At 34.4% G+C, this 15,545-nt stretch overlaps 1 protein-coding gene across 9 annotated transcripts in view; it reads left to right on the top strand.

Annotated features, from left to right (window-relative positions):
- ROBO2 (roundabout guidance receptor 2) overlaps positions 1-15,545 on the top strand; it is a 599,875-nt gene that overhangs the window by 415,855 nt on the left and 168,475 nt on the right. For all 9 annotated transcript variants that reach the window (XM_088144588.1, XM_088144583.1, XM_088144586.1 and 6 more), the window contains exon 5: positions 808-946. In XM_088144588.1, the coding sequence (XP_088000714.1) occupies positions 808-946 (139 nt within the window). The remainder of the gene's footprint in view (positions 1-807; positions 947-15,545) is intronic.

Below are 15,545 nucleotides of genomic sequence, written 5' to 3'. Positions count from 1 at the left end.
CTGATTTAAATCCAGTTAATATTATTTTGTGTGTATGTGTATGCTTTTGATTAGTCTTGACTCCTGGAAACTGCCAGGACAAGTCCCGGCAGTTTTCTTGGCAAGAATTTCAACAATGGTTTGCCACTGCCTTCTTCCAAGGTCTGAAAGGGAGTGACTGGCCCAAAGTCATTCAGCTGGGTTCTTACCTAAGGCAGGCTAGAACTCACAGTCTTCCAGCCCAGTGCCTTTAACTACTACAGCAAACTGGCTATTAATTTCACATAAAGAATGTCAACTGAATGACATTATTCTAGCAATTTTATTCATTAACTATTGAAAAAATCATCATGTTATATGAATAATATATAAGCACAAAAGAATATGGAACTTACATATTCTTTCCTATTAATAGGAAATGTAGAAATGATGTACAATTACAATAATGAGTATTTGTGTGAAATGTACGACCCTTTATGTAATTATTTATTATGTTTGTACCCTGCCACAATCAGTTTGACTCTCAGTGGCTTACCTGATAGGAAAAAGGGGGAAAAAAAAAAAAATGGAAGCATCCATGATGCAACTTAAAACATTCACAGTGAATATAAAACACAAATCTTGGGAACATTAGGAATAACAACTCATTAAAAATGAACAAAAACTGGGCCCAAGCAAGTTAAAATATTAGACCTCATGACTGTTAATGAGAAAAAGGAAATAGTTTAATAAATCACTAGGCCATAAATTTAGTCTTGACCGGACTATTTTCAAATATTTGAAATGAAACATAGTCATCTTATTTAATGTAGAACTCTTGTTTTCAAGAACGACCCACATTTCTCAGAAGACCAATCAACCAAGTGGTTTTGGAGGAAGAAGTTGTAGAGTTTAGATGCCAGGTACAAGGCGATCCTCAGCCAACAGTACGCTGGAAGAAAGATGACATCGATTTGCCAAGAGGAAGGTAGGAAATATGCTAATTATTCACAATTTTTTTAGGACTGCTATGTTTGTTCATATGAAATATTATTAATCAGGAAAAAGTATATTGGTTCTGTTATTTGTGGAACACATGTTCTTAAGGAGATACAGTTTTGCACTTAGACAGATGATAAGCAGACAGAGCTCCAGTACCCTTACTAAAATATTATGCTAGAATCAGAACATCTCCACACATAGAAGTTGTTTATTTTTTACCTCTTAAGCAAAAATTCTAACATCTCATTTGCAGGCCTTGGAACACCTGGAAATTTCATCAATAAAATTTTATGATAAAAATGATTGATTTTAGGAGTAATGCAATTTTCACTCATGTTTATGAGTTTAGGGGTATATAATGAAAGCAGGAGAGCCAGTTTAGTGTAGTGGTTAAGGCATCAGGCTAGAAACCTGGAGACTGTGAGTTCTAGTCCTGCCTTAGATACAAAGCCAGCTGGGTGAGATTGGGCCAGTCACTCTCTCTGACCCCTAGGAAGAAGGCAATGGCAAACCACTTCCGAAAAACCTTGCCAAGAAAACTGCAAGGATTTGTCCAGGCAGTTGCCAGGAGTCAAAACTGACTCCAAGGCACACACATGCAATGAAAGCACTTCTATTCCCAATCTGAAAACCTGAGAAATGTGAATGAAAAGCAGCTCCAAAATTGAGTCATTACATCACTGAAAGCCTTATAGCCCAACAACATCTCAGGAGGATGAACTAAAGCAGAAAAAGTTGCCTAAGCATGCAATAAAGGAATGGGGTTTCTATCCTCCTTTCTGTCTGACTTATTCACACTTGAGATTTACTAAATAGTTTCACCAAAATGTATTAACTCAAAAAAAAAAAAAGATTGAATTGGCTGTGAAATTAGCTTGACAGCACTAGGTAAAGTAATAAATTTATTTAGCATAATCCAGAGAATACTGTAAATAAATTTTGCAAGTGATTCTTAATCTTAATTCTTAAGTAGCTAATTTTACATAAATAATGTTAATTGTATGGACCATGGATTTCACTCCTGAACATTCTATAAAAGTATGGAAGATACTTTTGGAAAATGCAGTGTAAGAAAAGTATTGTGTAAAAATATATATTTATACTAGAACTCACATGTTACTACTGTCTAGAAAGAAGCATAACCATTTGTTTTTATAAGTTCTGCTTCCAAATTTTCCTATTTGGATATTTGGTTTCCCAAATAATGTAATACTGATTTTAAAAATCAGTGCTTTTTATTTAAATTTCTGTTTCGTTGGGGATTTAAAGTTTCTTTATTTGGGTATGAATGCAGCATTCCCCTCACTCCTGCCAGAAGTGCAATGCTATTAAATTCAAGTTTTCTCTGTGTCTTTTTTCTGTGAGTGCATATAATTTTCTTTCTGAGTTTTATATCACAATTTCATATCATGTTAATAAAATGGAGGTGGTTCATATATTACTTACATATTAAAAAAAATAAGAATATACAGGTATGTATTACTTAACAGAAGCAGCATATTTACTGGGCTCACATGACTATTGTCACATGATTCCAAGAAAATAGGAGTTTGATTCAATAAGATGCCAAGTGTGATATGCATATCCACTTACACTACAAATCTGCCTTTTCCCTTTGAACATAGATTGCTACACAATCTTATTACATGAATAAAAGTTATATTTCTTTCTCTTTTTTTTTTTTAAAGGGACCATCTGGAAAGATTGTTGGTTAAGTAACGTGCCATACTAGGCACATGGCACAGAATCTATCTATCTATCTATCTATCTATCTGTCTGTCTGTCTGTCTGTCTGTCTGTCTGTCTGTCTGTCTGTCTGTCTGTCTATCTATCTATCTATCTATCTATCTATCTATCTATCTATCTATCTATCTATCTATCTATCTATCAAGGTGCTGGTTATCACCTTTAAAACCCTTCATGGCATAGAGCCTGGCTTTCTGAGAACCAGTTATCTCCAGTTGTTTATGCCCATTCAGTAGGATCAAGCAGGGTACACTCTGGGTCCTGTCCAACAAATAGTGTCATCTTGCAGGACCAAGAAGAAACACCTACTCTGTTGCAGTTCCTGCCCTCTGGAATGATTTCTCCCTCACCCCATAGATGTGTGTGGCTCTCACCATTATGTCATTTAGGAAATCACTAAAGACTTTGTTCTTTCCCCAGTCCCCCTTCTGTTCTGTTCTCTTTTGTTTTGGTTCTGGTAAGTTTAGAGTTGATATTTTGCTCTTCCAGTCAGTTGTATTCTTATATTATCTCTGATAGCTCATTGGAAGTTCTTCTAGATATCCCTTCCTGCAACCACTGAGGGCCAGGACCTGGATAGCTCCTAAAGCTAATGCACCCAGTAGAGGGTTTGAACCTCACAGAATAAAATCTGGTTACCCATGTCTGAAGACTCTCAATAGTGATAGTCTCCTGGTGATCAGTGTAACCGAAAAACATAGACTCCATGTTATGCTGGAAAGAGATATCCAGTGGCATATGATGATAAAATATGATTATGAAATTTTCAGATGACACAGGGTATAGCAACCACTTTAGAGGACACAATCAGAATTAAGGAGAATCTTGACAGGCTGGAACAATAGCATTAAGGAGCAAGATGAATTTCCACAGGGATAAATATCAACTATTTAATTTGAGTGTGAAAAATAACTATATTAGGGAGCAGCACATGTTAACGGATCTATTAGACATGGTGGGCAATATGATTCAGTTGGAAAAAGAAAAAAGAAACATTAACACTGTATCAACAGTAGTATAATGACAAGAATAAGAGGAGTCTTTGTTCCTTTCTATTGAGCATTTGTTAGAACTTGCCTCAAATCTTTTTCTAGTTCTGGAAACTGAATTTTATAAAGAAATCAATGATTTGGAGCATGTCTAGAAAAAAGCAACCCAGGTGATGAGGGGTCTTGTGGAAGAACAGCCTTGCAGCAGTCAGTATGAGTCCTTCCTTCCCTTTGTTTTCCTTCTCCCTGGGACTTTAAGGCAGCAAGGAAGATGCGGTTAGTACTTGAGTGTAGGTGTGTGTGTTGGAAGGACAATCTTGCCATGTGGGAGAAAAGTTGCAGCCAAGGGAGGAGACCAGATGCCAGGATAAAGTGCAATGATTGATGGCAAGGGTCAAGCAGGCATGAATTCCCATAGACCAACAGCAGAAAAGCTGAAAGGGGAAGTGGAACTTGGCACTGTTCTATCTTCAGCAGAGACACTAACAGTCTACAGCCAGCCAGCATGTTCCCCCCCCTCCCCCCACATACCCCAACACAGACTGAAAGACTGCAAAGCCAACTCTTCCGCAGCAGGTCGGAACGACATCCTGCAAATGCTGAGCTGATAATACCAGAATGCCAATCATCAACAGAAATCCAACTGGTGGCTAAAGAATTAATTATAGCTCATACAAGCATATTTGTATGGCAAAGGAGGAAAGAATTGCATATTGGACTCTTTAGGATTTAACTACAAAGCACATGTAGGAAGAGACACAGATTTATAGCAACAGGTATAGCATATTCCATAGGTTTAGTGATAAGAGTCAGCGAAAATAAGAAATAAGAACCATTAAGTTTCTTAAGCCACTTTGTATAATAAAAGCCTGAAATGAAACATGGAGAATATAATACTACAAAAGTTGTCAGTAATGTGTACAATTTCCTCAAAGAACCCCTCACAGATTTGGATACACACACACACACACACACACACACACATCCAGTGCCTCCAACTGGTATGTATGCATGCATGCATGTATGCATGCATGTATGTATGTATGTATGTATGTATGTATGTATGTATATAACAGTTGGAGGCACTGGATGTGCTTTATCCTGGAGAAGAGAAGACTGTGAGAAGGCAATAATGCCTCCAAGTATCTGAAGGCAGGACAAAAAAAGTAAGTTTAAAATACAAGAAAGCAAGCTTTGATTGAGCCTTGGGAAAGATTCCCTAATAGTAATAGCTGTTCAGCAATGGAGCAGACTGTCTCAGGGGATAGTGCTCTCCTCCAGTTCCTTCACCAGAAGTATTTAAAGAAAGACTGGATGGCTATATCTATTAGGCAAGCTCTTGTACTGCTTTCCTGCACTGGGAAGGGTTCCAACCATTGCACTATGTGAAATGAAAAGCAATTCTCAAAGCATTTTGAAAATGTAAGGTGAACAATATGTATATTGATGAGTTTTCAGTGGTTTATTAATATGACTAGTTTTCTTCTTAATGTGTGTTTGGCACATTTTACTGAGGTTCTATAAATGATGAAAAACAGTTGTAATTACTTCCAGTTAAATATGACCTGACTGAAGTCTTGAATGTGCCACTTTATTTAAGCTTAGATATGGAACCAGTATTACAGACTGAAATCTTTGGTGTGGGGATGGTATTTCCTTGGCTTAACTTTTAATAACATTTGATTACAGTTTGTGCAGCATTTCATGTTTTCTAATTTCTAGCAAAGCCTAAGAGGCCAGCTGCATATCTGTAATTATGTCGCAAGTGATATGAAATTCTGCAATAACCTTTCACATGGAAGATGACAGCAGGGCTAGTTCTTGTGAGACTGAAATAATACACAGAATGAGTGTGTTTGCCAGTTACCTTAAAATATCCTTAAAGTATCTGTTGTGTGTGTGTATTTGGTATTCCTGCTCTGAGCAGCTAGCTCAGTAAATACCTCTTTAATGAAATTACAATTGGTGTTTGTGTGTGGGATGTGTAGATATTTCATGTTAAATGACTAAGGAACTGGAGGTAACAAGCAGCTACAAAGTACCAGCAGGAAAGAGACATTTCTTTAAATTTATTCTCTGTAGTGCAATAAATAGAGCAACATGAGAAAACATAATAAACTAAAAATAATACATATCTTGCCCTGCATTTACGATAAAATGTTATGTAGCTATGCTTTAAGAGCTATAAAACTCTTTTGGCGATCCTAAGAGCCAGTTATATTTTATTGGAAAATTAAGAAAAGATCTCTGTTTTTGTTTGGCTTTGTTATCCAGCAACAAAGGGAGGCCCACCATCACACACACTTTGGTCACAACTCCCACACACACTACATGGGGCCTCCCTTGTAGGCCATTGGTAAGCTGCAGCTAGTTAAGAATGCAGCTGCATAGATAAAGCTTGGGTTTACCTCAGTTCACCCATGTAACACCTCTACTCCATGAATTGCACTGTATCCCACTAAACTTCTGAATGCAATTAAAGGTGCTGGTTACATTATAAAGCCTTTCATTACGTAGCCCTAAACTGTTTGCAGGACCACCTGTCTTGAATTATTGGGTTTTATTCCAGGCATGCATGTTTTAATCATTAGCTGCCTAGAGTCTCATGTCAACTGAGTGACCATATAGTAAGTAAGTAAACAAACAAACAAACTCTACTAAATAATTTTGCATATGATGGAAGACTACTTGTACCAGACTTCCTTTCCCATTTATTTGAGACCTTAAATCTCAATCTCTCTCTCTCCCTCTCTCTCTCTCTCTCTTTTTAAGGAAACTATTTATTTCATCTCTTTTGAATGCTCAGGATGCGCTAGAAAAATATGTTGGGTAGCATACTTAAGTATGTATAACTGAAATTTCTAAAAGACATAATCCAAGGAAAATGGTCTTTCAATGAAATTTGAGTTAATAAGGCATTAATGCTATGTGCTTTGGTCAAATTAATCAGACCTCCTAAAGCAGATCAGTGAATCTGCCTATTACAAATAAATGAGAAAAAAAGACTTTTTCTATGCAGCATAAAAGAATTAATTTTGGTTACATGAGCAGATTTTCACTTTAAATTAATAATAATAAGCAATATCAAATGAAAGAGCTGGAGAAAAATATTTTTCTGCTATTAAGTACAAGATAGTACATTTTGTCTTAATAAACCTATACTGTTTCCAAGTTTTCAGCAGCATATATCAAGGAGATTTATTCCATTTATGAAATGAATAGGGAAGCTCACAGGATGTTCTTAAAAGCTTGACAATAAAAGGGACAAAACTAACATATTGTTTCTGTGTTTGTCTGAGATGGAATGTCAGAAATTATATATTATCAGACATAGTTTACAATGAATTAACCTGACATCTTCCAAGCATTTAGTGCCTAAGAAAGAAACTTCAGTTTGATATAGTATACTATCTTTGGTTGACATAAATTAATAGAAGAAGGCATATTTATTAATTTTATTTGGAAATGTTTATTAAAATAGAACTAAATGCTGATCTTGAAGTTTTTACCATTTCTTGCTTAATTTAACCATTAATCATTTGCATCTTAAAACCAAAAGAAAAAAGAAAAGCAGGGGCAGAGTGTCTTATTTTCTTCAAAGAAAATTCACCACCTTGTGTTATAAGCTGAGATCCTGGGAGGTTTGAAATTCCAGTGCTTGAGGGCTGAATTACAATATCAAAAAGTAATACAGGCTGTCAGATGAATGTGCTTCTAAGAGGATCGAAAGAATAGTTATGTTTCACTGGAATTTGGTAGCAACTTGGGTGTCACTTGCAATGAAGATAACAGAAACCTCCATGACAAATATTTTACAAAATCATTCTTTGGTACTGTTTTTAAAGCTCTGCTAATAAGCATATTATTGATGAAAATATGATTTCTGAAATGTATAAATATAATGGCAGTACATGGATGTGAGTTTTCTGTTGCTTCCTTGTCTATTTGTAACAGTATCAACTATATTATCTTTAATATTTTATGCTTTTTTTCATGAATTTTCCCCCTGGCTCACAATACATGTTGTTTGCTAAAACAGTTGTATAAAAATATTAATCACATTTAGATATTAAAAGCCACATGGTGGGCAGTTTTCAAAATTGGGAAGTTAATTTTCTTCCCATATGACCCAAATGGGATTTTGGACCTGTAAGACATTTCATACAATCATTGCTTTTTATATTTTAATATCTTCTATTCATCTTTTTTTTAAAAAAAAAAAAAGCATATCCAATATTATCATGGCTTAAGACAATATTTGGCTTAGTCCTTTAAACTTAAATTACTTTTTAAATAGTTCCCTACTTAAAATAAATAATTTCTTACACAACGTTTTACTGTGTTAAAATCTAGTAGTGACTGAGGCATGTTGGCTATTGCATATGCTTTATTTTGTCTGATAGTACTATATGAACCAGCTCAGATAAATTTAATGTACAATTCAGTCCTATGCTTTTTGAAAGTAAGCCCCATTGAAATAAATACTTCTCCCCTTGGCAGTTTTGTGCAATAGTAATATTTTTAAAAATAGAAGCTTTTTTACTACAAATTCAATCATTCATGATTTTGGAGGGAAATAGGTCAGGCAACTAAATGATTTAAAAAAAGAAAGAAAGAAAGATCATTTGCTGGAAACTTTTCAATCATGCATAGTTGCCATCCAAGTAAAGAAAAAGGCTTAGCTTTGCTCTCAAAACAATGATTATCTTTATATACATCTAGTCCAAAAGGTCTGAATATATATTAGGAAGAATAGACAGAACTGTGCTGGGGGGTGGGGGAAACACTTCAGAGTACAAGCCTGGCTCAATTCTGCCTGTCAGCCCTCTAAGCTAGACCAGACTAGGAAACCAAAGTTACTCTTGCTAATACTACATTTTTACAGGGTTATAGTAACAGAATCTTGCAAGTCTGAATGTGCTTCCCCCCTCCTTCCATCCCTCCCTCCATCTTGGTGAAAACAAAGGAAGGTCTTGTCTGAGATGCTTACCCCAGTTAGAGATCTGCCCTGGACTCAGATTTCTTTTATCTGATTGTTGTCTTGGTTGTGGCTCTTCCTCCTCCTCATCAAGGTTATTCCTTCTGCCAATACACTGTCAGGTAACAGACTATTGTCTTTCAGTAGAGATAACACAGAAATTATAATACTAACTTGAACTTTCAAAAGAATAATTTGAGAGTAACTTATTTAGGTAATGGTCCACTGTAGTGAACCAAGGTACAAGGAAGTGCAGTTCCATGATTTTTTTTTCTTCCAGAACAGATGTGATTAATAACATTAATAAATATCACTGCTTTTATTCCATTTTTCTTCTAATCAGAAAATAATTTCATTAATTTCATATCAGTTAAACATTCCCCCCCAAATACACATTTTCATACATATTTACATATCAATTTTTTAGAACGTCCCACTACATAGACATTTTCGAAGAATTTCCTCAAATTCATATTTCATTATTTTAATTCAAGTCTTTTTATATTTATGTTTTTAAAATACAATTTCTTGCATGCATTTATTAATTTAAGAACTGTATGACAAAATTCAGAAAAGTATGAAATATAAACTTCATACTTCACGTTTCTGAACATATTAGTCGAGAAAGTGTGAATTATATAATAGTACAATATCAGTAGTATTGTACAAGTGTCACTAATCAAAGCACCACCAAAAGTTGTTCTCATATGAGCCAGAGAGCTACCAAATAAAATTAAATAAATAAATTTAAAAACCAAAATTATCTCATTACTATGTGACTCTTATATTTAATGTTTTTTTAAGATTGTTCTTATACACACACACATACATATGTGTGTGTGTGTGTGTTTCATGTCCCAGTCTTAATGAAAACCACAGCCATTACTTCAGAACAAGAACTATTCTTTCTGATAAGTAGGTGTTTTAACATGATATATTTAACCTAGTGTGATATCTATTAAACAATCAAACAAACAAAAATATAAAGAAACAAATTAACTATTATTCCTGTTAATGAAAATAACAGTAATGACTACAGGCACCCTATTCCTGTCTCCTCAACCCAGATGCTTATTTTTCTGAACCTACCTCAAGCCAACAACCTATTCCCAACTGATTGCAGTGACTCAGAACTCCAAGTCATTATTGTTTGGGCCACATTTTCCCTTTTTAACCGCCCCCCCCAAAAGGACTTAATCAAAGTGCAATAATTATTTATTAATATTAGTTATTCAACCACTTCCATGCTACTCTTAAGTATTCAGTTTTACTGACAGCTCAGGTATCTGTTCATCAGTATTGTTCATCTTTTATGATAGTGCTGTATCTCAGAATTATTTGTACTCTTAAAAAATGTTATACATGGCATTAATTGTGATTGTCATTGGTTCAGTTTATATTAAATGTAATTATCTCCTTTATCCTTAACAGAATGCAAAGGAAGCAGACTTTTACTGTTACTTCATTATTCTATCACTTGCCATTTTACATTCTCAATTTATGACTATAAATTTGTTAATATTTTGCCATTTTAGATGTTCTATTTTTCTTTATTCACAAAGTACAACCATAGTTTGTCTAATATAAAAGGCCATACTGTAAAGCAGCTCTACAGATGACCAGTCTTGTTCCAAGGTGCTGAGCTACAATTGAAAACTGTAAAACAAATATGTGTGTGTGTGTGTGTGTGTTTTTAACTGTCCTTACCATGCTTAATAATTTAATAAGTTATTCAGTCCTTCCATCCATGAGTAACTGAATTTGATGTAATGTCTAAATTCATAAAATGAAATCAGTTTCTTGAATTATTGACAAATTAAGCTGTATTATTTGTTTTAACAGATAATTAAAAACCATGCCTTGTGAAACAGTTCTCCCCCCTACAAATAACATATCTTGCTTTAAGAAAGACTAATTCATAAATTTCTAGATAATGAAAATAGTTATCTAAAACTGGTAAATATTTCCACATTTCATATTCAGATAAATCCACCCCAACATACAACTATCTTTAAAAAAAAATGCTGGTTAATATAATAATTTCTATTTCTGACATACCATAGTCTCTTGTAAAATTAAATTAAAATTAAATATCTATATTACAATTAATGTAAGAAAATAAATGACTACACAAGATGCTGCTTGCATTTTTTAATGCAAAAGGCACCTTATGAATGTGGTCCCACAACCCATGTCACAATGGCTGAGAATCACTCTCTATACATCATTTTTTTTTTTTTTAACAAGGAACAAGGTATACACTTAGAATATGACTTTTATATCACTCTTAGTTCAATGTTCCTTTTGAAATACATTGTGTAAGGTTCTGTCAAATGTTGTGGATATAGCTTTCCTCCCCCAATTGCTTAGAATTGGAAGTAACATTTCCAGCTTATTAACATGAACCTGAGTCATATATATGTCACAATCATTGTAAGGAATAATTGGACAGAATATAACCTGGGAATAATTTACTTCTGGATTAATAATATACATGAAAAAAAGTGTAAGCATGGAGGTACATACAGTATTCCGTATGTGTTTTTTTTAAAATTAACCTCACAGAATTATGATCATTCTGTGTCACAATACTCAAAACATAAAAATAGTGTATGCACAACTAAGTCTCTAATTTCTAGATCTGTATATTGATATAATGCTTTAATAATGTTCTTAAAACATAAGCTACTCTCTGTATTAATGCAGCAGTGCTATTCTTGTTGAAATGTATCTGAACTATTTTAATTGACTTGCAGCATCCCACTATTTCAGCACAGATGAAATTTTAATTGTTTTTTAAAAGATCTTGAAATTGCTTGGGATACTAAAAATCCTAATTTCATGAACTTTGCTTACTTGAGAGCAAATGACACTTTTTCTGCTGAATTTGGAATATATTTGCCAACAAAATTTACCCCAACATTTCTACAATTCTTTGTTGGTAGATTAATTACATCAATCATCTGACATTTTTAGGAATCAATATCAAGGTTTTATTCTGTAAACTTTCATCCAAGTATGTCATTTTTTATTCTAAATTTTATCAGCCCAGATTCTTGAACTTTCATCAGTGCTATATATTATTGTGTATTACTTTCCTCTAAAGTAGAGCCACTGCATATCAGGGTCCTTTCTATGTTCTAAATTATCATTTGTAACTGTTGATAGGAATACAACCAAGTCAGTCTCCAAATGGTACATTCAAAATGGAGTGTTGAAGGAACACAATAATAGATTTTGCACATATAATGGAATTTGTGAAAGTCCACTGCAAGTCTCCAAAATTGCAGAATCAACTTTCACTTTAGCAAAAACATCATTTTGTTTCAGAATCATAAAATGTTCTGTTTTAAATGCTGCTATTAACCTTTTGGATTTAAAGAGAAATAGGAAGTTCCTTTCTCTCTCTCCTACAACTACCAAAGAATTAATTCTGCCAAGTGGGGAATATATTTTAATAATTATACCCAGCTGTACGAATCATAACAAGTAATTTCTCAGTTTTGGTCTTAAAGCAATTACACCTTTATTTCTGGGTTTTATTTTATTTGTCTCACAAACCTGCCCTATGCTAGAAAATATCTGGGAAAAAGTTCTAATGCTTTACCTTGGACTTGTACCTACAGCTTAACTCCATTAATCAAATTTATGTATATTTTCAGACTCACAGATGAAATTCCATTTTCTAAAACCATTAAAAATAACATTGCAAAGTGGTTTCTTATACAAACATTCTTCAGATAATTTCAATACTAGTTCCATTATACAATCATAAGTTTCCTGAGGTATTATATATTGTGGGAGGAGCATGTTGCAAACATTTAACAACAGATTCAGTAATTATATTTGTCTGACCCACTAAGAGTAGGTATGTCACCACAGATCCATTTATCTTTAGAGAATCCATACAAAACATCCTCCGTTTCCAATTTCCAAGCAAGCTATATTCCATAGTTTTAAGATACACTTTCTATTTTCCACATTAGTGGAAATCTGCTTAGTCCAGGATTCTTTGTAGTGATTGTCAGTTTCACCTAAAAAAGAGAAGATTGGATACCAAGTAGAAGAAAGAAGCCCTCTGAAGACAGGCAAAGGAGACAAAGGTGCCAGTCCTTATTCAGTGGCAAAGGAGACAAAGGTGCCAGTCCCTGTCTCAAAGGGGCAATAGCTTCCTTCCAAATCCAGCATTCCTACTGCTCCTAGATGCCAACAGGAATCAAATGAATCATGGGTCCAGCCTATATACTGTATGGCTACATGTACCTCCTCAGAGTCCAGAAATTCATAAATAAATCCAAGACGACCTCATAAGTTGTTGCCTCAATTATCTCAGATTTGGGTAATGTACATTATCCAGATCTGAGTAAATATCAGCAAGTAAATATGAGCAAGTTTATCAGCAGAATGCTTCACAAACTTGTTATAGCGTAGGCTACTTCCTAGTTGTTCTACAAAAGAATTTAGGTTACCATGAAATGCACTGATTACATTCTTCTGGTACAGTGAGGATGGAAAAATATTGCCACTTTGCTGTCATTGTAACCACATCAAAAGCCCAAACTCCTGGCATTCGGCCACCGTAGCTGGAGGCATACTACTCTGTCTCCTCCAGCCCCATATTAAGCACAAAGCATATAGAATTTGCAAGAGAGATGACACTTGTAATGGCCAGTATAATGTCTCCCTCACTCCCATTACCATTCCAGGCTGTCTCCCCAGTTAAAACTTGGAAAGCGTTCTCCAACAACATTACCCCTGCCCAGTGCCACTGAGTGTAACATAATATAAATTGAACTCTGATGGTGCATGAGCTCTTGCACGGTTGTAAAAGAGATCTTTTCTCTGTTTCTGAAATTAAAAGATTTCATAACCCTTTTTGCTTGCTACCTTGCATAATCTTCTTGAAGAAGCCTCCTTCTTTGGATACATAATATTCATGTGATATTTATCTAGGCCTTGTAATTCAGATTGGTTCCCATTGTTTATCTGCAGGCTGAATAGCACATTTCAGAAACCTGGTGTTTGTTTTGGTACGTCTTGTACAGCATCTCCATTTGTTATGGTGATCTCAACTTCTTTGTGTGTGTGAGAGAAACCTCTCTCTCTCTCTCTCTCTCTCTCTCTCTCTCTCTCTCTCTAATGAGAATTTGTCTTGTTATTGTTCACATTTTTTCACAATCTCCTGATATAGTGTCCTGTTGACATTCCATGGAATCATTTCCCCAGCTTTATCAATATCCTTAGGTCAACTTTTCCAGCCCATATCTCATTTGTTGATTCATTCTGGCTCCTGTTGTTCACTATGTTTGTTTTGGTTTGGTTTCTATGATTTTACAGCCTCGCTTCATTCCTTTTAAAAGTTCCTGTTCTTTCTCCACAACATACTAGAATGGCTGCATATAAAGCATTTTTACTCTAGCTCAAGCAAAAACAGATTATAATATACTTCTCGTAGCATGTCCAAAATTGCAAATATTTTACAAATATTTGGTGGGCATATATTGATAAATATGGCATCATCTTGTCAGGCCCAGTCCAAGAACAACAGGGAAACAAACCAGCCAAATTCAGTTCTTTATTGCTTACACCATATAGACAGAATCTTGCCAGACTAAATGTGTACTATGCTAACCTTATAGATATATTCTGGGAGAATCTAGGGAGTGGCTATCTTAAGTCTCTCCTTCTTCCCATGTTCCTGTTCTGAACTATGTTGCCTCTTGTCTCCCCCTTTTCCTTCCTGGAATGTGCTCCCTCCTTCCTGAGAACCTGGGTCTCAGCTGCATTCCATCACACCACCTCTCCCTTTGTAGATACATTCCATTGCACATTCTTAGTTGATCATGAGACTAACTTCCACATGTTGATATATAGTTTGTAAGTGTGAGTGAAGTAGATTTAGAATTTATGAACTCAGGAAAGAACAGAGTCCACACTTCAGAATGATAATTTTTAAGGCTTAGTAATAGGTTGCACACATTTGCAACTGTGCTGAATATTATATCTTAATAAAAATGTAATGTGTTTTTTTCAAAGCTTCACATTAAAATAGCATGATGCCCCAGAAAAATAATCATAGATTTTCTGCTTACAAATCCTTTTCCCCTAATGACCTTAAGCCAAAGAAATTGAGGAAAATGGAACAGAAACTTTATAAGCTTTAAAACATTCCCACTAGTGTAAAACATTACTTGATAACAAAAAGAACTTTGTATTCCTTGGAAGCCATTGTAGTATAAATTGGCCCAGTCTGCTCTCATTTTTAGTCTGACAAATAGGAAATTATGTTAAATTGTTAGATAGATACACACAAAGATAGATGAATACTATGTATCTCTACACTTCAAAATTAATCAATACAGCATTCAAATGATTGTTTGTAATAACCCATATTGTTTATAATAACCCATACTTTTTAAAAAACTCTTTTCAATATTTTAAAATTATACCATATTTTGCCTAATTACATTTTCTGTGGTATATTCTTCTGAGAATATTCAGCATGTTCATATAACTTACAGATCTTTCATTTATTTACTTTGCATGTTTAAATGGCTACTGTAACTTTGTTAGGAGCTATTACAGAGCTAAATGTTTTGATAGGTATATTTCACGTTGTTAGATGAGAATAAAACTTAGAATGCCAAATACTGATAATAGTGCTATTTGAGTATAGTGCTTTAGAACAAGGACAGTGTAAGTGATATTCCTAATATAGCTTTGATGTGACATGAACATAGCAATACTAATTTTATGGCTGTAAAGTTTTAAGTAATGCATGGTGCAATAAAAGTGTCATGAAGATTAATTTTTAGTGGAATTATATCATTTCATATAATAAATTATCTTCTAGAGATGTATCTAAGTTAGAA

Source organism: Python bivittatus, unplaced genomic scaffold (genome assembly GCF_059951505.1).
Source record: "Python bivittatus isolate LINGU-HERP-01145 unplaced genomic scaffold, Pbiv_v1 ctg000350_np1212, whole genome shotgun sequence".
NCBI classification, from domain to species: domain Eukaryota; kingdom Metazoa; phylum Chordata; class Lepidosauria; order Squamata; family Pythonidae; genus Python; species Python bivittatus.
This window is presented reverse-complemented; position numbering and strand designations above follow the sequence as displayed.